Genomic DNA, 24,652 nt, shown 5'->3' on the forward strand with positions numbered 1-24,652 from the left:
GCCTCTTGTCTTCCTCCCTCCAGATTGTTTTTCCCAGACAGAAAAATCTTGAACCTTCCTTGCAGCAAGTTAAAGAAAAAAAAATAAAAAAAGAATCACACAGACCAAAAGGGTCTTTTTTTTCAAATATCTGGTCACCCTTTACATTCACAACTTAAAAATTGTGCAGTTTGACGGATTTATGGCCAGTTGCGCTCTGCCTCCCCAGGAGACTTGCTGACATGTCTGAAGTTGTTCCAGGCTAGGAATGCCACGCTGTGGTGCATTTTTCTCTGGGGCCTTTTGTTTCCTTTAGAGTAGATCTGTCTTAGGTTCGTAGGGCTGCCAAAAGAAAGCGCCTTAAACGGGGAGCGCTTCAGATAACAGAAATGTCTGTCTCATGGTTCTCAGGGGCAGAGGTTAGACACCTGTAGAGGAGAAACTTTCCTAGCTTTTGGTGGCTTGCTAGCAAACTTCAGGCTTCAAGCTCTGGCTCCTTCATTCCACGGGCTCTTCCCAGTGTCAGTCTCCAAGTTTCTTCCTCTTATAAGGACACTGGGTTGGGGCCCAGTCTACTCCAGTCTGTCCTTCCTTTAATCCCATCTTCAAAAACCTCAACTCTGCTTGTCTTCTCTTCCCCTACAGCGAGAGATTTGCTGAAATCTCTCATCTACAATGGATTCCTTCCTGCTGCTTTTGGGGCTTGGGGTTGTGACTTCATTTAAGGGGTGTCATCAGTCAAAGGCAATGCTTTATCTCTTTCTTATCTTAGTGTATTCTTTGGAAGCGGGTTCACATTTACGTTAGATACATGGTCGTTCTTTCCTGCTCTCTCTCCTTTCCCACTCCCCCCAATCACCAAACAATAAATGGAATTCAAGAGGTGTCTCTTGAATGTTGAAACCTGGCTCTCGTCTTGCACTGGGCTGATTCTCGGCATCTGTGGACCCGACTTTGGCTGCAGCTTCGCCGGAACCACCTCTGAGCTTTCCTGACACCCATCCTGAATCTTTGCTTCCTCTTCAATTCCTCTTCTCTGCTCAGAAACAGAAGACACAACTCAATTCTTCCCTCTCTCTCTGCCTTGGAAGGGGTCCCTCTTAACAAGTATGCCGGTTCTTGAGGAATAACTTGGATCAAACCTCGGGTCTTTGGAAATGTATAAATAAATAATAATCACCGTTACCTATTTTAAACCAACTTGTTTACAAATCTGTCCTTCTGTCTGTCTTTTGGGGTTGCAAACTTCTGGGCTGGCGATTCGTCTGCGATACTCAATCTATAGTGAGAAAGACAAGACTTCTCATTCCCTCCTAATCCAAGAGACAAACATACGGACCTGAGTCTGTTTAACAGGCGCATTTTGGATTTGATACCTTTGGAATGTAAAGGTCGGGGCATCGGCTCAGACAAATAGCACTGGGAAGTGTACATTTGCCATGGTTATGTTGCCTGGGAATGTATTTTTGTCTCACTGTGAGTGCAGCCGCCAGCCAGTGGAACACAGCAGGTGGGGGCTGTGGTTGGGAGAGAAAGTGCCCCTGTCTGAGAATGATGGATGGGTCTTTTTACAAGCTTGCAGTTACCATTTCTTGAGACTGCACGGTGGCAAGAAGGAGGCATAAGGTTTCTTGAAGTTGCCGATTTCCCCCCACCTCTGTTGTCTTTCTCCTGGCCACAGCTCTCGGGGGTCCAAGAATCAACATGTTTGCCATCATTGTAAACGTTCATGATAATGACTTTAAGAAGAAATGAAGCTCAAGAAAGACGCTAGAAACTGGACTCTCTGACAGTTTCTTGCTCTCCTATGGAGACATCAGGAAACTGAGAAAAGTTTGGGTGGATGAAACCACACGTTTTCCTCCTCCCATTTCTCTTTGCCTTCACATATTCTAGAGTTGAGGAATTTTTTATTGTATTTTTTTGAAAATACATAGATCACAAAAAATGTTACATTAAAAAATATAAAAGGTTCCTACATACCCCACACCCCACACCCCAACTCCTCCCTCATCCACAAGCTCTTTCATCATTGTGGCCCATTCATTGCATTTGGTGAATACGTTTTAGAGCACTGCTGCACTGCAAGGGTTATACTTTATGTTGTAGCTTACGCTATCCCGCGGTCCGTTCAGTGGGTTATGGCAGGATATATAATGTCCTGCATCCGTCCCTGCAATATCATTTAGGACAACTCCAAGTCCCCAAAATGCCCCCACATCTCATCTCTTCTTCCCTCTCCCTGCCCTCAGCAACTACCGTGGCCACTTTCTCTGGATCAATGCTGCAGTTTCTTCCATTACTAGTCATAATAGTTCTATAGTGGAATATAAGTAAGTCCACCAGCTGGGCCCCACACCTCAGCAGAGTTGCATCTCCTACTCTCCAGTTCGTTGGACTTACCCAGGTCAGCTACCTGGGAGGCGAAGATGGTCAACCACCACACCAGGGAACCAAGAGTGCCTACAACTGCAAGCAGGAGAACTGCATCCACCAACCACGTGGGTCTAAGCCCCCTCTCAACATAGAGGTGGAGTGGACATCACCATCCCAGGGTCCACAAAATATGGCTCAGTCTCTTTGGTCTCACAGTGGTCATTACCTCCAGATTAGCTGTTCCGTGGTGCTGGAGGGTGCTGTGCAACAGGCTGGTGGAACACACGAGCCAATCTTCCTGTTCTCATAAGGACTGACCCTACTACAGTAGGTCACCTGCGTGAAGGACATGCCAACCACGCAATAATTCCAAAGTGATGTGGGTAGAATCAAGCTGGGCTTGTCCAAGTCTTTCTTTGGTCTGACATATTCATCCTCAGTTCTGCAGGAAACTATATTACACTGCCCCTTGCCATACTCAGGACACTTGGGACAACTTTCTTCCCAAATTATCCTGAAAATCTAGAAGTCTTATGTCTATGTTTCTCATAGACAATTCTTGGGTAAAACTGAAGATCATACCACGATGCATCTTTGTCTATGAAAGAAGCCCTCTCCCCTTAATATAAAAACAGGGATATTATTTGTATTATAATTTCCAAAGAACTTTCATTTTATCAGATGTTTCTGGATTCTGGGCTTCTAGGTTCTTGGCTTATGTCGCATAAAAGAATTTTAGGACATGCTGTAGGGTAGGCAAGGGAGTAAAGAATTTATTAAGAAACAAGACAAGTACACGGTCTGAGACATGGACAGCAGGCATACTGCAGGGTGAGTGGCCTGAAAAATTTTATAAACTTGGTTCGTGAGGAACCAAGAGTGGCATAACTCTCTTGAATTGGGCAGGTGTCTTCACTGTAGCTAAAGTAAGGAGAGATCGCTTCCATCCTTATTCTTCTTTCGCCAACGTGCAAGTACTTTGGGTGAGTTTTCAAGGCTCTAATGCAAAATAAGATAGCTCAAATCTAAGAATATCCATGTGTCTTAACTTCTCAGCTGCTCAAACAATGCCATACAATGGGTTGGCTTACCAACAGGAATTTATTGGCTCATGGTTCAGAGATGGAGAAGGCTTGCTTTCAGTTGGGGTTGGGATCTTATGGGATTCCTTAACTTTTCCATCACATGGCAGTGCACATCGAGACATCTTCTCCTGTCTCTCCTGGATTCCATTGACTTCTGGCTGCTCATTCTGGTTTCCTTTCTGTGGTCATCTCTCCCTGGACTCCAGTAAGACTCATCCTGATTCAGCTGGGCCATACCTATGTGAAGTAGCTTCATCAAAAGGTCCTACTTACAATTGTTGACACCCACAAGAATGGGTTAAGCTTCAGAGCGTGTTTTTCTGGAGTCCATAACTCCAAGCCACTGTACCATAGTATTGTCCTCTTACGATATTTTAACCACTTATGGTTTCCTTACACGTTTCCTGTGTTTGGAAAAGTGCAGAGACGTATGCAAAATGTTTCCAGAGAATATTTACAGACTATTATAACAGGTAATCCGTGGGAGCCATAAAGCTTTGGGGAGGAACAGAGGTGCCGTTGGCCCCATGGCCTTATGAGACCCATTGGGAACCTGACATTGGGGTCTTTGTCAGTTTCCACAGTTGCAGACCAGGCCTTTGTCACGCTGGCCACCAATGACCTCTACTGCCAAGGGGCGCTGGTTCTGGGGCAGTCACTGCGGAACCACAGAGCAACCCGGAAGCTGGTGGTGCTTATCTCCTCCCAGGTGTCCAACCTGTTCAGGTAAGGCTCAGAATCTCCCATCAGGTGTGCAGCCCTCCCAGGTAGGGCTCAGAATCTCCCTTCAGGTGTGTAGCCTCCCCAGGTAAAGCTCAGAATCTTCCCTCAGGTGTGCAGCCTTTCCAGGTAAGGTTCAGAATCTTCTGTCAGGAGTGAAACCTGCTCAGATCAACCTCAGAATTTCCCCCTTAGGTGTGCAACCTGCCCAGGTAAGGCTCAGAATCTTCCACCATGTTTGCAGGCTTCCCAATGAAAGCTCAGAACTTCCCTCAGATGTGTAACCTCTCCAGGTAAGGCTCAGACTCTACCCTCAGGTGTGCAGGCTTCTCAAGTAAAGCCCAGATCTTCTCTCAGGTGTGCAACCTTCCCAGGTAAGGCTGAGAGACACCTGGTGCCCCTTGACTCCTCCTGGGAGAAGGTCTGCTAATGCCCTCAGAAGTCAGGCTTGTCCTGATCAGTGGCCACCTTTGCATATAGGCTCAGATGACTGCAACTGTAATAGGTGTCACACATTTGTAAAGTACCCTACTCTCATGGTGGAAGTAGGAAAATCTATCATGGAGTGTGATCTACTTCAGAATCCTTAAACATAATAGTTGTATGATTATTTTGCTCAGGTTCTTTACTATGGAGATTTGTAAGTCAACTTTTTTGGAGAAAAGCTGAAAAGCAAATATATTCAAGTAAGTTAAATATTTAAACCTGAACATCATTGTGTAAGGTAGGGTTCTCCAGAGAAACAGAACCAATAGGAAGTAGATAGGTAGGTAGGTAGGTAGATAGATAGATAGATAGATAGATAGATAGATAGATAGGGATAGATAGGTGGTTAGTAGATAGTTAGATGGATCTAGATAGAAAGATAGACATTAGATGGATAGATATAGATGCTAGAGTTAGATGGATATAGATAAGAGAGAAAGAAAGTAAAAGGGAAGGAAGGAAGGAAGGAAGGAAGGAAGGAAGGAAGGAAGGAAGGAAGGAAGGAAGGAAGGAACAAAATGATTATTTAGAGTAAGGTGGATATAAATGGAGAGATATAGATTGATAGAGTGAAATGGATATAGATAGAAAGATAGTGTTAGATGGAAATAGAGAGATAGATGCTAGATTGATAGATATACAGGATAGAGTTAGATGGGTATAGAAAGAAAGAATGGAAGGAAGGAAGGAAATATGACAGAGATAGATAGATGATATGTAGATGATGGATCATAGATGACAGATAGATGATATAAAGATGATAGATTGATAGATGATGGATGAGGGATTATGAAGAAAGGTGACAGACAGATATGATAGATTTAGGTGGATATAGATGAAAGAAAGGGAAGGAAGGAGGGAGGGAAGGAAGGAAGGAGGGAAGAAAGGAAGGAAGGAAGGAAAGGAAGGAAAGGAAGGAAAGGAAGGAAAAGAAGGAAAGGAAGGAAAGGAAGGAAGGAAGGAAGGAAGGAAGGAAGGAAGGAAGGAAGGAAGGAAAGAAAAATAGATGATAGACAATAGATAGGGAATTATTTTAAGTAATGGGCTCCACAATTGTGGGAGCTGGCAAGTTTGAAAAAACCATAGGGATGGAAAGTGAGGGAGGAGTTGAAGACTCAATCCATAGGGCAGGTTAGAGACTCAGGTGAGATTTCTATGCTGCAGTCTTGAGGTAGATTTCCTCTTTTGGGGAAAATCTCATGTTTTTGCTCTTGTGGCCCTCAGCTGTTGGATGAGACCCATACCATTATCTAGGGTCACCTCCTTCACCTAAAATTAACTGACAGTAGATGTTAACCACAGCTACAAAGTACCTTCACGAAACTTCTAGACTGGTATTTGGCCAAAGAACTGGACATCAGAGCCTGGCCAAGTGGACACACCGAGTAACCATTATAGTTGTCTAACCTCCACTTGGCTTTTGATGTGTCTAGCCTCTGTGTATAGATATCCATCTCTTGGCTTGAGCTGTGGAGTCTTCTGTGTCCTCCTGTGTCCATCTACTGGATTTTTCTCCATGTAGGTGTGTATATTGTATTTCTTGGTACCTGTGCATGAGGATGCTGTTGGTTTTGTCTAATGTGTGCCTAGCTAGAAAGTGCAGCTCTGCATGTCTCTTGATCTCCCTGTAAAGGAAAGACTGGATATAGGAAACTCACCTAGGGATGGGAGGAAAAGACGAGGGGTGTGTGATAGATCAGGGATGAACCCAGCCCCAAGGACAGAGCCGTTTGCCGATGCGACACCTGGGTCCCTGGGCATCCTGGATCTCCCAGATGGTGACCCAGACAGCCAATGCTTATGTGGCACCTACTGTTTTCTAGGCTCGGCTCCGAGCATTCCACACGTGTCAATTTGTTTAAAACTCATGGCCCTCCATGGGCCATGTACCTGCCTCTGTTCCTTTCTCCAGCTTCCTGAGGTGGAAGTGAGGGAGCTGGGGTCTCAGCTTGCCCTCGAACCCTTGAACTGCAGTGCTGCCCTCTTCCACCACCTGTCCCTAATGAGATAATAGTAAGTTGCAATAAAGGCAGTGGTCGACCAGGTGGCTTTGAGGGTCTGGAAAAGGAGAGGGGTAGGACTGGCATGGAGGGGTTTGGGGGCACAAGGTAGCATCTCTTTGCTGGAGAGGCCAAACTCCCCATTGGAGTCTCCCCAGGAGGGAAAGCAAGGCAAGAGGGTACTGAAGTGGGACCCCATGGCTGCTTTCCTAGGAAGAGCCCAGCATCCTGGGGTGGGTGGAAACAGTGTCAGTTGTGTTTCACTTGATTTGGAGGCAGGGATTTAGGGTCTGGTGGCAGCCCATTCCTTAGCTTGGAAGTACCATGCAAGATTCCAGTTGGAATGTCATGAGTGACTCCATATTTAGAGTCCCATATACCTGTGCACAATGTAGATAGTGTGGTGAGCGTTGCTGCTATGGGTTGAGTGGTGTTCTCCCCAAAAGATACATTCATGTCCTACCTTCTGGGCCTCTGAGGCTACTTTATTTGCAAAGAGATTCATTGAAGATGGGGTGACTAAGAGGAGACCACCTGGATTAGGGTGCACCCCAATCCAGGAGCCCTGGGGTCCTTATAAGAAGGGGAGAGAAGACAGAGGCAGTCAGAGGAGATGGCCTCCTGATGGAGGCAGAGAAGCCCATGGCTGGCAGGCAAGCCACGGGAGAAGCCAGGAGACACACTCTGCTTCAGGTTTCAAAGGCGGCTCAATGCTGCCAACTTGATCTCAGGATTCTGCCCTCCAGAACTGGGAGGGAACCCATTCACGTTGTTTTTTTTAAGCCGGTTTTGAAGATAAATCTTATTATTAAAAGTAATGCAAACGTTTTAATCACTTTCTGATGAAATGTGGTTCCTTGATTCTATTAAACATATAAGAGTTAATGAAAAGGGATTGATAAACTTTATACATATGATAGGTACAATTATGATTAATTTATGTTAAACTTATAATATTCACTTAAAAATATCATGAAGTGATATTCAAAGATGTCTACCAATTTCGTGACATCTCTACATATCACAGAGCCAAACGAGGAATGATAACAGTAATAAAAACATCCATAACAGTAACTGCGCCAACAACTAACAATATTTACTATTTGTTTACTATTTGCCAGTCTTATGTTATCTAGTATAAGTCTGTAGTCTGTACGGCAAGTCTTTAAGTAGCCCTCTTATCTTTGGAAAAAAATGAAGACTTTAGATTATGATAAATATATATTTGGCAGTCTCCTTGCATCTGGCTTTCCCTTAAATATCTAAGCCCATGGAGAGCTACAAATGTGCTGAGGATTAAAGCATTTAATATGACCTAAGAGTTATGTGGGGGAACAGGGAGATGTAGATTTGTAGGGGCTTTTGTGTCATCCTAATAAAATAAGGGTATCAACACACAAATTCCCCTCCCTGGATTAGCTGGGCTTTTCCAAAGAAACAGAAATTAACAACACGTGGCCTAAGTGTGGGAAAGTGCTTGTAGAGCATGGATGAGCATGTGTTGGCTAGCTCACTTGGGAGACTACTGGCTGATTCTGGGGGCCCCCAGGTGACCCCATGGCACATCCATTTCACCCTCGCTTTAAACAGCGGACCTTTGACCTCACCCTGGCGAAGGGAGCAAGCACAGAGTATTTTATTTAGTTTTCTAATAAAAAGAATTCTCTTGAAATTGGCCAATGCTAGTGCATTCGGACCAGTGGGATTTAGTGGAATGAGCACAGGATGTGATGTTGCCCAATGGAGTTTAAACCCCTTTTGCCTCGGCACAAAACATTCGGGGCCTGAGGCTACTGTAAAGTGCTTAACTGTATGTCTCAGTTTGCCAGCGCGGCTATGACAAATAGCGTACGCTGTTCACCTTACACAACGGGAATTTATGGGCTCAGGTTTTGGATGCTGGAACTCCAACTAAAGATGGCGCCCACCAGCCATGCTTTCTTTCCAGTCTGTAGATGACTGCCCTTTTTCTGTCTTCTTTCTGTGACTTTCAACATCTTAGTCATCCGTGTGTCTGTGGTTGTATAAAAATGAGGATGGGCTGGAGAAATAGCACCCTGTCTTGCTCAAGTAGCGCCAGGATTTATGTCCTTTTATTCAGCTCTCCTTGTTTCCTTAAAATAAATACCTGCAAGAAAACTTGAGATTCATGGATCCATTTAGTTTGTGGCTATGAGCACGTACTCCTGCATTTGTTTCCCTGCAGGAAGGCAGCCCCTTGTACATCTGGTAACACAGAGCTTGGAGGGTCTCCCTGCCCCACACCTCTGGTCATTTGTGGACAGTGCTTGACTGACCACCACAGGGCATCTTTACTCCACCTTCCCTAAGAGCTTCTAAGATGGAAAAATCGCACAGAAGCTAAACCAGTGCTCGAACATTCAACTCTTTCCAATATTTCTGTGACATTGTTTTGGAATATTTTTTCACTTTTGCATCTTATTTTATTATTTTTTAATTTACACATACCATATTCACCAACCATATACTCTCCCACATCCCGTAGTAACCTCCAATCTACTTTGTGCCTGTGGCTTTGCTCTCTGGACATCTCTCATAATTTTTAAAAAAGATTTATTTATTTATTTATTTATTTCTCTCCCCTTCCCCGCCCCGGTTGTCTGTTCTCTGTGTCTATTTGCTCTGTTTTCTTTGTCCGCTTCTGTTGTCAGCGGCACGGGAATCTGTGTTTCTTTTTGTTGCGTCATCTTGTGTCAGCTCTCTGTGTGCGGGGCCACTCCTGGGCAGGCTGCACTTCCTTTCGCGCTGGGCGGCTATCCTTACGGGGCGCACTCCTTGCACATGGGACTCCCCCACAGGGGGAACACCCCTGCGTGGCAGGGCACTCCTTACGCACATCAGCGCTGCGCCTGGCCAGCTCCACACGGGTCAAGGAGGCCCGGGCTCTGAACCGCAGACCTCCCATGTGGTAGGCGGATGCCCTAACCACTGGGCCAAGTCTGCTTCCCCATCTCCCATAATTGACATCAGATAATATTTTTCCTCATGCGCCTTGCTTATTTCACTCAGCATAATGCTTCAAGGTTCTTCCACGTGAACGGAATTCTCAGAGTCCCAGTCTTTCTTGTGCATGAACCATATTCCGTTGTGTGTCTGACCCCTGTTTTGTTCATTCATTTGTTGAAAGTCACTTGGATTCTTTCCATCTTTCAGCTTTTGTGAATAATGCCGCTATGAACATCAGTGTACCAGTATCTTTCTGAGACCCTGCTTTCACTCTCTTTGAGTATAGACATGGAAAGGCTGGAGAAAACAAGCTTGTATAAATTTCTAATTTAAAAGTAGTCATTTGTATAAAATGCAAATTTTAAAAGCAAATACTTGATAAACTGTTTACTAGTGATCCTGGAAGTATTGAAGAAATGCTTTATTCTTGTAAGGAAATTCAGTTGACCAACACTGACATCTGAAGAAATAGAAAATTTCAGGCAATGGGAGAGACTAAGTATGTTTATCAAGGGTTTACCTGAACCTGGGCAATTTTAAGGGAATTGCTGCTAAATGGCCCAAGGTAATTTCCACGTTGAATGAACTATTTCAGAGCTTAGGAAAAGATGAATGTGTTTATTTATTTTAAGAAACTATCAGAATCCTGATAACTCAAGTTGATTTATAACTTTGATTGTGTTTACATACAGGCACAAATGGGCCCCAAATGCAGAAAACCAAGAAGGCAACTCCAGCCCCATAGTAAAGAAATAAATAGCATACTCTGAGAAAAGGAGGATACATTTGAAAATCTCTCGATGCCATTTATCCTATTCATGCCAGGAAAAATCATAGTTATGATCCTTCTACTACAAAAATTCAACATAGGGGGAGCAGATGTGGCTCAAGCAGTTGAGCATCTGCTTCTCACATGGGAGGTCCCAAGTTTGGTTCTTGGTGCCTCCTAAAAACAAAAAAAAACAAACAAATGAAAAATCCATCTCAGAGGAGTCAATGTAGCTCAGTGGTTGGGCACTGGCTGCCCACAATCAAGGTCCTGGGTTTAATTCCTGGCCCTGATACCTCAAAAAAAAAGAAAAAACTTCAACACAGGCCAAAATAAATTCCTGGTAGATTATAAAAGTAAACACTGAAAGCACTAAAGGAAAGAAAAACTTTAAAAAAAAGTAATGACCAGATTTTCTTACCTTTGGCAGTATTGGCATTTGGGGCTGGATAGTTATTTCTTGTGGGGTATGTTCTGAGCAGTGGATGCATGCCAGGGGCACCCTTTTCCCAATTGTGGCAACCGAAAATGTCAGCAGAAATTGCCAAGTTCCCCTGGGGGCAAAGCCACCCTTGGGTGGGGACAAGATGAAGCTCCAGTCATGTGAAAGCTGGCATGCTAGTTCAAAGGAAACAAAACAGAGGATGGTGCTGGAACTGTTGTCTATCCTAAACGCTTTGTATAAATGTAGAAAGGTAAAACAAACCGGAAGCAAATTAGCAATATTTATAACTATGCATAAAGAACTCTCACAAACAGTAAGAATGGATGGACAGATCAACACAACCATAGATGGAAGTCATGGACAATCGAAACTTAACATCAGCAGGAGCCAAGGTCAACAACTCCGTCATATTTTTGTTCAGTTAGATTGGCAACAAATCTTTTAAGTTAGAGTTTGAGGGGCAGACCTTCTTTGACAGCGAGTGATGTGACTAGACTTGAATCAAGTTCTCTCTAACCCATTCTCTTCAAAATATTTCAGATGCAGCGATGCTTAACTTTTATTTCCTCTTGCCCAAGACAAGCTCTTGGGGCCCCAAAGAGAAAGCAAAAAGAAAGAAATACGGTTAGCAGGAGTGAAAATTCCCCTGTGTCTTGACAATCGGGCTTTCAGATTCAATCAGAGATGGAGTCAGGTCAGAGTAAGGAAAGGTGGGTCTGAGTGGACCTTTGTCCCTGGAAGCCCCTCTGTGGTTTGTCTACTGTGACAGAACTCCAGGAAAGAGAGTGATGGCGAAGCTGTTATATTGTTTTACTCAACTGTCCAGATAAAGCCAAAAGGACCCCCTAAAGCCCTATCTGACTCTCTCTTGAATTCCTCTCTCCTCTGGAAGCCATCAAACCTGTCAACATTTGTTTCAGTGAGTGAAAGGATCTACTTAAGAGATCGGTCCTCACAGAAGAACATAAAAATAGTTGCAAACATGGAGAAGGAAAAACGGTGCAGCCACTTTGGAAAGCAAAATGGCGGCTCCTCCCAAAGCTCATAATAGAATTACTATATGGCCCGGCAATCCCACCACTGTGTTTATTTCCAAAGACAGTGAAAGCCAAGTCTCAAACTATACTTGTACACTGATGTTCCCAGCAGCATTATTCCCAATAGTAAAGACAAAGAGCCCAAGTGCCTTTCAGCCAACGAATGAACAAAATGGGAGTCACACACACAACGGAAATATTGTTCAGGCACAAGAAAGACTGGAATTCCAAGAATTCTGTTAATGTGGAAGAAGTTGAAACATTCTGCTGAGTGAAATAAACAAGGCGCATGAGGGAAACTATTATCTGATGTCACTGAGGAGAGATGTCAAGAGAGCTAAGCCACAGACACAAAGTAGATTGGAGATTACCGGGAGATGTGGGCATGGAGGAAGGGGAGTATATGGTTTGGTGAATATGGGGTGTGTAAATTAAAGAATAATAAAACAAGATGCAAAAGTGAAAAAAAAGATTCAGAAACAGTGTCGTGGAAATATTGGGAAGAATTAAATGTTGCAGCACTGGTTTAGCCTTTCTGTGGTTTTTACTTTGAAGCTCTTAGGGAAGGTGGAGTGAAGGTGTCTTTTGGTGGTCAGTCAGGCATTGTCCACAGACATCCAGGGGTGTGGGGCAGGGAGACCCTCCAAGCTGTGTGTTACCTGATGTACAGGGGCTGCCTTTCTGCAGGGAAAGAAATGCAGGGGTATGTGCTCAAAGCATTAAACAAAATGGATCCGTGAAACTCAACTCTTCCTGCAGGAATTTATTTTAAGAAAACAAGCAGAGCTGAACAAAAGGATTAAAGAGCTCAAATCACAGAGCTATTTGCAGCAAGATAGAGTGCTAGTTTTCTGGTCTATCCCCCGTTCTTTATAGAACCATGAAGATGCCATAAATTCCTTAACCAACTGGTCACAAAGTAGGAAAGTTGGTGATGAAATAGTACTTTCTTAAGATATATAGTTATCTTGGATATTGTGCAATGAAAAAGGAGAAATAAATGTTGAGTAGAAGGGAAAAGCTAAGGGATATAATAGACTCCAAAGCTCCCATATATTTCTAACAGAATTTTTAGAAACAGAAAAGCAGAGGGCACAGAGTAGAAGGAATAACTCATGTAGTTATCCAGCTGAGAAAGGATTTTAGACTGAGAGTGTTCCCTGATTGTTGGGTGGAATGAACGAAGTTACAAAGTGATGATGAAATCGCAGAGCACCAAAAATAAAGAAAAAGTACTAACTGTATTTCAGTATCTGGTTGAGATACTTGACGAGTATCTCATCTGGAATTGATGCATCAACAATCTGGAGCAAAATGAGTTTGAACTGAGATTTATTTTCAGTCAAATTAGCCTATTTTGAAAGAAAAATAAAAATGTTTCAAGTATGCAAAAACTCAAAAATTTTGCCCCACAAAGACCTTTGAGGAAAAAAAATTGAGGATATACTCAAGCAAAATGAAATATGACTCTAAGAAAGAAGGAATAGTAATGCTAAACAAATAAATGGGTAAAAAGTTAAGACTGAAGGCATTAATGTATAATGTGATGGCTTAATAGTTCACTTAGGAGGTGAATGGATGAGCTTGGAAGAAGATGAGTATAGGATCACACTCATGCCTTGTCTGGGGAATAAATATAGATGATTATCTTTAGGTTTGATAGAAAATACGAGTTTAAATATGTGTGCTAACAGTTAAAGCATGGTATCTACCAGATGACTAAAAATGATATGTGTAGCTTTCAAAGTATTAATGGAAAATGCATGGCATGAAGAAAATCCAAGTAATGCTATGAAAGTTGAGAAGGGATTACAGAGAAGAAGGAGAAAGTATGATAAATGTGAAGAGGAAAAAATATAAACTAAAACTGCAGAATGTAATCCAAATATATTAGTAATGATAATAAAGGTGAATGGATTGAAAACCCCTCTTAGAAAAAAGAGACTTTCAGCCTGGGCAAATGAACAGAATCCAGCTGTGTATTGTACATGCAATAACTTAAATAACAGCAAAAATGTTGAAAATAAGGGAGATGATTGCTATGATATGATAGTATATGATACAATATGATATGACATGACATGATGCTATGTGATATATGATGGTATATAATACAATATGACATGGTGCTTTATGATATGAAATATGATGGATTATAATATGATAGGTATGACATGATGCTATATGTGATGTGATATGACATGATATATATGTGATATTATATGACATGGTGCTGTATGTTATGGCATGATGCTAGATATGATGTGGTATGACATGCTATAAGTAGTATTATATGGGATGAGATGATGCTATATGATATATAATGTGATGTGATATGATATGGTACAATTCTGTCCCAGTATTCAATCCATAGTCTCAGGTTGCATTTAGTTGACATACCTTCTCCAATCTTTTTCAGCTCCTTATTCTTTCCTTATGTGTTATTAGCATCACATTTTTGGAGAGTCCTGGCCAATTATTTTATAGAATGCCTTTCAATTTTATTTGTCCGATGTTTTCCCATGATAATATTGAGGTTATACTTTTTTGGCAAAAAATCCACAGAAGTGACGCATCTTTCTCATTGCATCATATCAGGGTATGGTGTTGATATATCTCATTACTGATGATTTTAACTTTGATTCCTTATATAAAGAGGTATCTTTTGGGTTTCTCCACTGTGGAGTTACTATTTCCCCCTCATAGTTAATGAATATCTTGAGAAATATACCTTGAGATTATGTAGACATCCTGTTTCTCCTCAAGCTTTCAGCCATGGATTTTAGCATCCATCAGTGACTCTTGCCTGCAGCAATTATTATTGTGGTGTTTGCCTAATGGTGATTTTCTATTTCCTTCATTCCATCTGCATTTATTACTTGTAAATCTTCTATAATGAAAAGCTGTCCCTTCTTCCCCATTTACTTATTTATTTATTTAATTTTTTATGTCCATTGTGAATCCATGGATATTTATTTCATATTTTCAATTCATTATTTATTTTGTTACTCAAATTTCTTCAGCTTTGACCATTGGGTGTTTCTTCCAGTTAGTTCTCTGTGTCTGTTGGACTTGCTTCCATTCTTTTTCTTATAATTCCTTATCTTTTCTGTCATCACAAGATATTCTGGGCTATAATAAAGTAGAATTTAAATGACAAAAACAAAAAATTTAAGGGGAACAAAGAGGCACATTTCAGATAGATAAAAGATACAGTCCTTTAAAATTTGTCTCAAACCTGTATGCAAATAACAATGAAGGCTTTGAATACATAAAGCAGAAGCCAATAGTGATTGTAGTGGAAATGTGTTGGTTTCTACCTGCTCAGCAGTCACTCCTCTTTACTCTTGTGTTTGCAGAAGGGAACTTACCTCAGTAAGGGATGGCCCAAGTCAGTCTATCTCAAGACAATTCTGTTCACTTGGTCTTGTTTTTCCAATTTTGAGCATGGGTGAAAACTGTGCAAAACTAAGACATCCACAGAAAACCCACCAACCCCAAGTGGGGTTGAAGGCCCCCAAGTGGGGCTTGAAGACTGTGATGTGGATTTGGACCCATGTCCCATGTTTGAGATGTGTCTTGAAGAGGTAGGACATTCTGTGATGAGTAGTTGCCTCCTTCCCTTGTATTTGTCATGTGTCTTTTCCAGGGTGGCCCTCTCGAGGGTGTTTGATGAGATCATCGAGGTCAATCTGATAGACAGTGCAGACTATAGCCACCTGGCCTTTCTGAAGAGACCTGAGCTTGGGGTCACCCTCACCAAGCTTCACAGTTGGACGCTCACCCATTACAGCAAGTGTGTCTTCTTGGATGCAGACACTCTGGTGAGTGGAGAGGAGCCATGAGGACAATGGACCCTGCTTGACCCTAAACACAGTGCCTCTCCATGAACCCCACTTGATCCCAATGACCATGCCTCTCCATGGACCCCACTTGACCCCAAAGACCATACTCCCCATGGACCAGACTTCACCCCAAAGACCATGCCTCTCCATGGGCCCCACTTGACCCCAAAACCATGCCTCCCCATGGACCAGACTTCACCCCAAAGACCATGCCTCTCCATGGACCCCACTTGACCCCAAAACCATGCCTCCCCATGGACCAGACTTCACCCCAAAGACCATGCTTCTTCATGGACCCCACTTGGCTCCAAAACCATGCCTCCCATGGACCCCACTTTACCCCAAAGACCATTCCTCTCCGTGGTCCCCACTTTACCCCAGGGACCATGACTCTCCAAGGGTGAGCAGGCTCCTGTCTCTTGCCATTAGACGCCCATAAAACAATGTGTATCTTTATCTCCAACACCGACATTTGGTCTATCAGAATCAGATGTAACTTACCCACTAGCACTGTACTGGATCCTGCTGAGGGTCCTTCGAAACTTCTAGGCTTGCTCATGCCCTGGGATGGGTTTATAATCACATTATTTCATCTCTGCAAAATGGAACAGTTAGAACAAAATGTTTTGCCTTGATTGTGTACTGAACTGAGTAGTTCTGATTGGACAGGTGAGCCATAGCATCTGAGATTGTCATTTCTGGACAGAGACCTGCAGCTTAGGAGTCCCGGATGGGCTCTGTCAAAAGCAGCCATTGCAAAGTCCAGATGTAAGATGTCAGAGCACTGGAGGTCAGACCTACATGCCTTGGTTATTTTTTATAAAGATTTATTTTATTTATCCCACCCTCCTTGTGTTTGTGCTTGCTGTCTGCCCTCTGTGTCCATTCACTGTGTGCTCTCTGTGTCTACTTGTTGACCTTTTAGGAGGCACCAGGAACTGAACCTGAGACCTCCCATGTGGGAGAGAGGCACTCAATTTTTTGAGCCATCTCTGCTTCTTGCTCTGTTGTGTCTCTCATTGTCTTTCCTCTTTGTGTCTCTTTGTTGTGTCATCTTGTTGCATCAGCTTGCTATGCCTGCCCATTGTGCCAGCTCACTGTCTTGCTTATCCTCTCCAGGAAGCACTGGGAACCAAACCCAGGACCTCCCATATGGCAGGTGAGAGCTCAATAGCTTGAGCCCCACTTGCTTCCCTGCCTTGGTTACTGAAATAACAACTCTGTAGGAAGAGGAAGGGGTACAGAGGAGGACAAGAACAATAGAGTAATCAGACTAATGTTCTTCCCAAACAGAGCACAATGTAGAAATCCAGTGTGTCCTAAGGAAACACAATTAGTAGCCAAGTTCTTCAAGGCAATTGATTACATTATAATGATTAAAAAGATCTTTCTTCATAGGTTTCCATAGTTTTATTTGTCACGTTGGCTAGATTAGCGAGGATATATAATCAAGAGCATTCCATGGAGAATCTTAAGAATCTTGGCAGAACAATTAATTTCAGTGGGAGCATTGCTTCAATCACTTGAAATAAACTAGAGGGCAACCTTATCCAGGCAGTTGTCTTCTTTGAGCATAAGTTTAAAGGACTTAACAGAGTCCCTCAAAATTGGGGCACAGGTTTCCAACCACTGGAACGTTTGTCCCATCCTAGAGCTCCTGTTCCATTCCTCAGGTACATACCTGAGGAGAGGGTAGGGCTGCTCAGGTCCACACGTTTTGCTTCTCCAGGTGCTCTCCAATATCGATGAGCTGTTCGAGAGGGGAGAATTTTCTGCAGCCCCAGATCCTGGATGGCCTGATTGTTTCAACAGTGGGGTCTTCGTCTTCCAACCCTCTCTCAAAACGCATAACCTCCTGCTGCAGCACGCGATGAAACATGGCAGTTTTGATGGTAAAGGGGGGGATCTTGGGTATATGCAGAAAAGAAGTTTGGTTTTGGCAGCAACCCTACTCTGCTCCATCCTCATTTTCCCTGTATCTGTGAATGGCAAACTAAGCGAGTTAAAGATGGGAATCAAAGAATAAAGTCAGGTGAGGTGACAGAAAAAAATACAGAAGAAAACAGGCGACAGAAAGAACCATTGAAATTATCCTTCATCAGCAATCCCACTCATAGAGAATGGGGTGAACCAACCTTTCTGAAAAGGAGCGTTGAATAAATATTTCTGATTTTGGGGACCACACTTGGTGTTACAACTCCCCAGCTCTGCCGTTGTATTGTGAATGCAACCATAGACCACATGGGCTGGCTGAGTTCCAACAAAACTTTATTTATAAAATCACACACAGACAGGTCATCGTTGGCCAACCCCTGATACAGAATAAAGGAAAGAATTAAAGTGAGCCAACCGGAAGCCAGATATTTGATTGAATGGCAGTCAGTGGAAAGGAAATTGGCTGAAATTTTTGTAATGTAAGAGAATATACTAGAACAATGGAGAATTGACTTTAGATAAGGAATTGGAGTTAATGAATCTTGCAAAAATAACTATGTTGGGAAAAGCATTTTTTGCTACCACATAATGCTCATTAGAGGAGGAGTGGAGCATTTTGGAGAGAAAATGCAATTTTATTAGTAACTGAGTTATCTGCCACTTTCAAGGCATAGGTGTGTCCTTGATGTCAGAGAGAAGAAATATAATTGGTAATCTTGAATGCACATGCTTATTTGGTGACTTTGCTTTCTTTCAGTGTGTTGTCTCGTTCTTTATTAACCTATTTTGGGTGTTTGTTAACCATTTAGGGGCTGATCAAGGTTTATTGAATAGTTTCTTCAGTACCTGGTCAACGGCTGACATCCACAAGCATTTGCCGTTCATCTATAACTTAAGCAGTAATGCAGCTTACACCTACAGCCCTGCTTTCAAACAGTGAGTTCCCTGCTATGGTGGGTTGGATTATGTGCCCCAGTGCAGACCCCTTCTTTATCTTGACTGCATTCCTGTGGGTGTGAGCCCATTGCAGATAGGACCTCTTGAAGATGTTAATTTAGTTAAGGTGTGGCCCAACTGACAGAGGGTAGGCCTTAATTTGGATTCTGGGATTCTTTTATTAGTAATTGAAGAAAATGTGGCATTGGTGTGGAGAAAGTGGCCATGGTAGCTGCTGGGGGTAGGGAATGGGAGGAAGAGATGAGATGTGGAGGCGTTTTCGGGACTTGGAGTTGTCCTGGGTGGTGCTGCGGGGACAGTTACCGGACATTGTGTGTCCTCCCATGGCCCACTGGGTAGACTGTGGGAGAGTGTGGGCTATGGTGTGGACCATTGACCATGAGGTGCAGCGGTGCTCAGAGACGTATTCACCAAATGCAATGAATGTCTCATGATGATGGAGGAGGTTGTTGTTATGGGGGGAGGAGTGTATGGGAGGGGGGTAGAGGGTATATGGGGACCTCATATTTTTTGAATGTAACATTAAAAAAATAAAGACAAAAAAATTTGGTAATAAAAAAAAATAAGCAGAACAGATTCAGATATAGTGGGAAGAGGCCATGGGGAGGAGCTGGGAGCCAGAAGTCAATGGAACCCAAAAGAGAAGGGAGAGGGCATCACCATGCCAACACCAGAATGTGGTACAGAGAGCATTGCCTTTCTAGCATCTCAATTTCAGACCTTGCCTAGACTCAAAACCATAAGCCTGAAAATGCCCCCACATCACATCTCTTCTTCCCTCTCCCTGCCCTTAGCAACTTCCGTGGCCACTGTTTCCACATCAGTGATACAGTTTCCTCCATTGTTAGAGTCACAATAATTCTATAGTAGAATACCAGTAAGTCCACTCTAATCCATACTCTATTCCTCCATCCTGTGGACCCTGGAATGGTGATGTCTACTCCACCTCTAGATCAAGAGGGGACTTAGATCCCACGTGGGTGATGGATGTGATTCTCCTGCTTGCAGTTGTAGACTCTCTCGGTGGACAGATGCTGGACATTATATGTCCATGATCCATGGACATGATCCATGGATGGGGGGAGAGTGTAAGCTACAATGTAAACTATAATCCATGTGATGGAGCAGTGCTCCAAAACATTTTCACCAAATGCAATGAATGTGCCACAACGATGAAGGAGGTTGTTGATGTGGGGGAAAGAGTGTGGGGGGTGGGGAATATATGGGAACCTCATATTTTTCATGAAACATTTTGTGTGATCTCTGTTTCTTTAAAAAAAAACTATAAAACATATTAAAACACAACAACCCATAAGCCAATACAGTCCCGTTGCTGAAGCCTCCCCATTATGTGGTATTTGTTTTAGAACCTCAGATAAGTGAAGGTCCTTGCCATGGCCCATCTGCAGGCCTGTCTCCATTCAGCAAAGCATCTCTCAGATGGCAATGGCCTTTGGCAGATGGAAAAATGTAAGGTTGCCCCATCTGCTCTAGTGAAGTATATTACTATTATTGATTCAAAGTACCACAAGTCAAGGCGGCTGTGCTTTATGACAATGGTTCTCAAAGTGCTACCAAGGAACCCTCCTGGGAGTTTCCCACCATCTTTTAAGGCTCTGCAAAATCAAACCACTCTTCCAAAACTCATCTCAAGTGATTCTTGCCCTTTTGAGACTCATCTTCTCCTGAATATCTTGTTGAACTTTATAGACACTGCCTGAGATGCAGTAATAAAGCAGAGTGAGCCTAGAGATACAAGAACCTGTGCCTCATATTAGGCCAGCCCATGCCATTCTGGTCCTCTTTTTATTTTATTTTATTTTGAAAAATATTGTTATTTCCAAGAAAAGTATGAAATTTAGGGTAACAGGTTAACATGTAATGGGTTTATTTTTTTCTTGGTTTTTTTTTTTTTTTTGCTTTTATTTATTTTCTGGCCTTAGTATTTTATAATGAACTGATAAATCATTTTTTAAATCTGTTTTAATTTCTAATAGAGTAGATATACACAGAATCAAATTGAAGAAAAATTTTTTGGGTCCTCAATTATTTTTATGAGTGTAAAAGGGCCCTGGGCCAAAAAAGTTTGAGAACTACTGATCTCTGAAACATCGTTGTAAATGAAAATAGAACATCTGAGAATAATCTAGGGAATGGATCATTTTAGAACACGTATTCTCAAGGGCAAAAGTATCCCCTATTGCCACAAAGCAGGTAGAAATTGGTTCTTGGGGAAGTGAAAAAAATCTTACTCCTTTTTAATGTGTAAAATACAATTTATGCATATGGAACTTAAATATATGTAAAGTGTATCTGGTATTAAAATGTTAAATGGGGAAGTAATCAGAGGAAAAAGTCTAAAAAAGTTTCTGGGAGAGTGATAATGAGAAAATGAGAAATCATTTGTTGAAGAGAATCTTGTAAAATAAGTGAATTGTTTGATTCACAGCCTGCTATTTCTACTTTTTATTTTCCTCATATCATTTTAAGGATATGAATGTTTGGGCTGCTATGGTGTCCATTTGTAAAAGACTTTTGATTTTGCCTTCCAGTTTAGGGAAAGATACTTCTGGGTTATGATTATGATGATTGTCATGAAGAAAATGAAACACAGCAAACTTTCATTAAAAAAAAGTTACAAAAGTAACTCTAAATCAAAGTAGTAGCAATTAACGATATCATCAATAACATGTCTCCCAGTTGGTAAATAATCGATTTCTGGGCATCTTTGGTCACTTCCAAGGAGAAAGCAGAATCCTCTTTGCTTCCTTCTCAGATTTGGTTCGAAGGCTAAAGTCGTGCACTTTTTGGGGTCCACCAAGCCCTGGAATTACCAGTATAACCCCCAGACGGGCTCAGTCCTAGGGGCTGCTTCCCAGCACCAGGAGCCATTCCTCAACCTCTGGTGGACAACCTACTACAGGAGCATCCTACCTCTTTTTGAAAGTCTCCAAGGCATGGAAGACGACGCATCCCCAGGACATGCCGTAAGCAGGCGCTCCTCCCTTGGAACCCATAGTTGAGGACAGACATGCACTCTCAGTGTGTTACCTTCAAATGCAAACCTTTTGTTCTCATATGCTGTAGTCCACGCAGAAGGATGCTGAAGCAGTGGGCAGCTCAGAATAGTGGCTCAAAGTGGTGGCTGAACAGAAGTGCTTCCGTAATTTGTAGGACTGAAGCGTGAAAAGGTCATTTAAATTAGGGGGGAAAATGCTGATGGAAAAGTGACTAGAGATTGCTGACTATCGTTTAATGGGAGCAGACATTTCTCCACTTTAAGTCAGCATTTGTCATAGCATTTGATGAAAGTTTCTGCAAAGGAGTCTTTAATAGTAGAGTGACACTCTGATTTTTTTAATGTAATAAGTGTACTAAATCGTGAAGTTTCTACAGCCTGTTTAGTATGGATTGGTTTCCAAAGAGCCTTTTTAAAATTAAGTCTCAGGAAAAGTTTGATTCTTTATCAACTTTTTCTAGCAGATTAATGAAGTATTCAAGAATTGGCAAATATATTATAGCAGGTCCTCATTTTATGTGGATTCAGGTATATGAAATTTGCAATTGAAAAATAAAGATAGAATTATTTAAAAAATTATTTCTATGATTGTTTTTACTTATTGTCACTAGAATATTTATTTGCCTTATTTTTTTATATTGAAGTATAATATTAGTACATGAACATTATAAACAGTAAGTGTATAGTAAAAGTTGTGAACTTACAAAGCAAACATGCATATCATCATACAAGTCTCCCTTACCTCTCCCCACCATCAACACCCTGCATTGTTGAGAAATATTTGTTACAAACTATGGAAGAGCATTGTCAAAATCTTACTAACTATAGTTCGTATCCTACATTTGGTGTATTTTTCCCCCAACCCACCCTATTACTTTTTAAAATTATATTTTATTACAGAGTTGAGCTTACAAAATAACCATACCCATGTGTAGAATTCCCATACAACAATCCTTTACCAGCTCAGTACACCATGGTGGAACATATGTTGAAATTATGAGATAGTATCGTCAGATTATTACTACCAACCATGGTCCATAGTGTACATTTGGCCTACTTTTTCCATACTCCCCCAATTATCAACACAGTACACCTTTGGCATTGATGCAAGAATACTACACTATTGCTGTTAATCACAGTCCATAGGTCACTCCAGTTGTATTTTTCCCATGCTTCTCCACATTCCCACCACCCTGCATTAGGGATGTACATCTGCTCTAGCTCACAGGACACTCTTGCATCTGTACCATCAACCACAATTCTCATCCACCTCTGGGTTTACTGTGTGATTCAGTCCATAGATTATTCTCTAGCTTTCTTTCAATTGACAATTACATCCCTAGATGACCCTTTCCAGCTACATTCCCATTCACAAACCAGCAACTACTCACTATAAAGTGTTACCATCAACTCTATCCATTTCTACACTTCTATAGTCAAGTTAATTAAAACTTCTACATGCATTAAGCTGCCTTATTTTTTAAAATGTGTGATAGGTATGTCCATATAAGAACACCTATTAAACAACGGGGTTCACTATTATGCCTGATTTTTAGGGTTTGGAACGTATTGGTTGTGTAAAACAAGGTTGTACCATACTTAAGAAATTGAGGAGAATCCATGTTTTAAATTTTACTATAGTTTTTGTATGTGAGGAGTTAGGCAATACCTGAACTATACATTTCTCTAGCCATTTGCCAGGAGTGAATAGTAGTTTCTTTGTCCTCACTCCCTTGATGCTGATTGGTACTTAGTGCTAGGCTTCAGGTTGTGTGTGAAGGAAAATTAGATGGGGTGCCAGGTAGTTGTGAACAAGAATGCTTTGGAGGCCTTCTCGATGAGCAGAACCATTTTCTCAAGGGTAGCGACCACTCTGTGTGTTTCATCAGAACTTACTTTGAGAGGTGTCCATTCAACAGGAGCCCTCCAGGCCTGGGAGCTCCCTGTTGGTCTCTGGGGTGGAAAAGAATCTCTACTCATGTTGCAGAGTGTCTGATTCTGGGAACTTCTGCAAGTTATGTATCAGTTCTTCAGGCTCAGTTTCACAAATCCATGTAGCATCTGTTGAGGATACCAACAGCAATTGCAGGTGATTGCCTTGGAGAGCACTGGCCACTCAAAATTCAGGGTGGGTCTCGGGTGACCTGCATTGAGGAGAGGTACTAGAACTCACCAGGTGCATCCACTCCCCGCAGGTATTACCCGTGGGTTTCGGAGGACCAAGTACAAACTCAGCGCCTGGAGCTGGGGAGCCAAGTGTGAATTTGACGCCATGGACTAGCCCACCTTCACCTGCTCAGGGCTCTTCAGAGCAGACCGTGGGAGTGGATAAGTCCCCACCCTCACCTGAACAATGCTATTCAGAAGAGGTAAGTACCTGCACTCAGCACAGGTGTGACAGAATGTCAGACACTGAGTTGCCAGTGAAATGAGAGCCAGTCCTCAGGGTTTTCTCCGGAATGAGGGAGCTCCTGCATTAATTTATTTCTCTGTACAGTTAAATGTTGTGGGAGACTGAATAAAGCACCCCTACAGAGGTGTCCCTGCCCTGACCCCAGGAACCTGTGGATATGTTATGTCACATGGCAAGAGGGAAAGAAGGTTGCTAATACCTGATCTTGAGATAAGGAGATGGTTCTAGATTATCTAGGTGGACCCAATATAATCCAATGAGTCTAAAAGTGGTAAAAGAAGACAGAACTGCTCTTATATCCATCCTCGCCTATTGTGGGCTGAGGAAAGGACCCCAGAGATGCTCACATCCTAATTCCCAGACCTGGAGAACATGGTACCTGGCAAAGGAGATGCAGATGGGATGAAGTTAAGGATCCTGAGATTATCGTGCTTTACATGGGTGGGTCCATTAGCATCACAAAGAAATTATAATAAGGAGGAGGGAGGGCCAGTGCTAGTTGTGGAGACTGGAAGATCCTCCACAGCTGGATTTAAAGACAGGGAAGGGACCAAAAGGCAAGGGATATGGGGGGGTCACCAGAAACTAGAAAAGGCAAGGAAACTACTTTTCCCTAGAA

The 24,652-nt window shown here is 42.4% G+C and overlaps 1 protein-coding gene across 3 annotated transcripts in view; it reads left to right on the top strand.

Moving 5' to 3' along the window:
* The window catches only part of LOC139436093 (glycogenin-2-like), a 43,904-nt gene that overhangs the window by 3,996 nt on the left and 15,256 nt on the right, over positions 1–24,652 (top strand). For all 3 annotated transcript variants that reach the window (XM_071213473.1, XM_023583453.3, XM_071213474.1), the window contains exons 3-8: positions 4,016–4,166; positions 15,514–15,688; positions 17,439–17,601; positions 18,454–18,580; positions 21,378–21,588; positions 23,816–23,989. In XM_071213473.1, the coding sequence (XP_071069574.1) occupies positions 4,016–4,166; positions 15,514–15,688; positions 17,439–17,601; positions 18,454–18,580; positions 21,378–21,588; positions 23,816–23,989 (1,001 nt within the window). The remainder of the gene's footprint in view (positions 1–4,015; positions 4,167–15,513; positions 15,689–17,438; positions 17,602–18,453; positions 18,581–21,377; positions 21,589–23,815; positions 23,990–24,652) is intronic.

The sequence above is a fragment of the Dasypus novemcinctus genome, chromosome Y (assembly GCF_030445035.2).
Source record: "Dasypus novemcinctus isolate mDasNov1 chromosome Y, mDasNov1.1.hap2, whole genome shotgun sequence".
In the NCBI taxonomy this organism is placed as follows: Eukaryota; Metazoa; Chordata; class Mammalia; order Cingulata; family Dasypodidae; genus Dasypus; species Dasypus novemcinctus.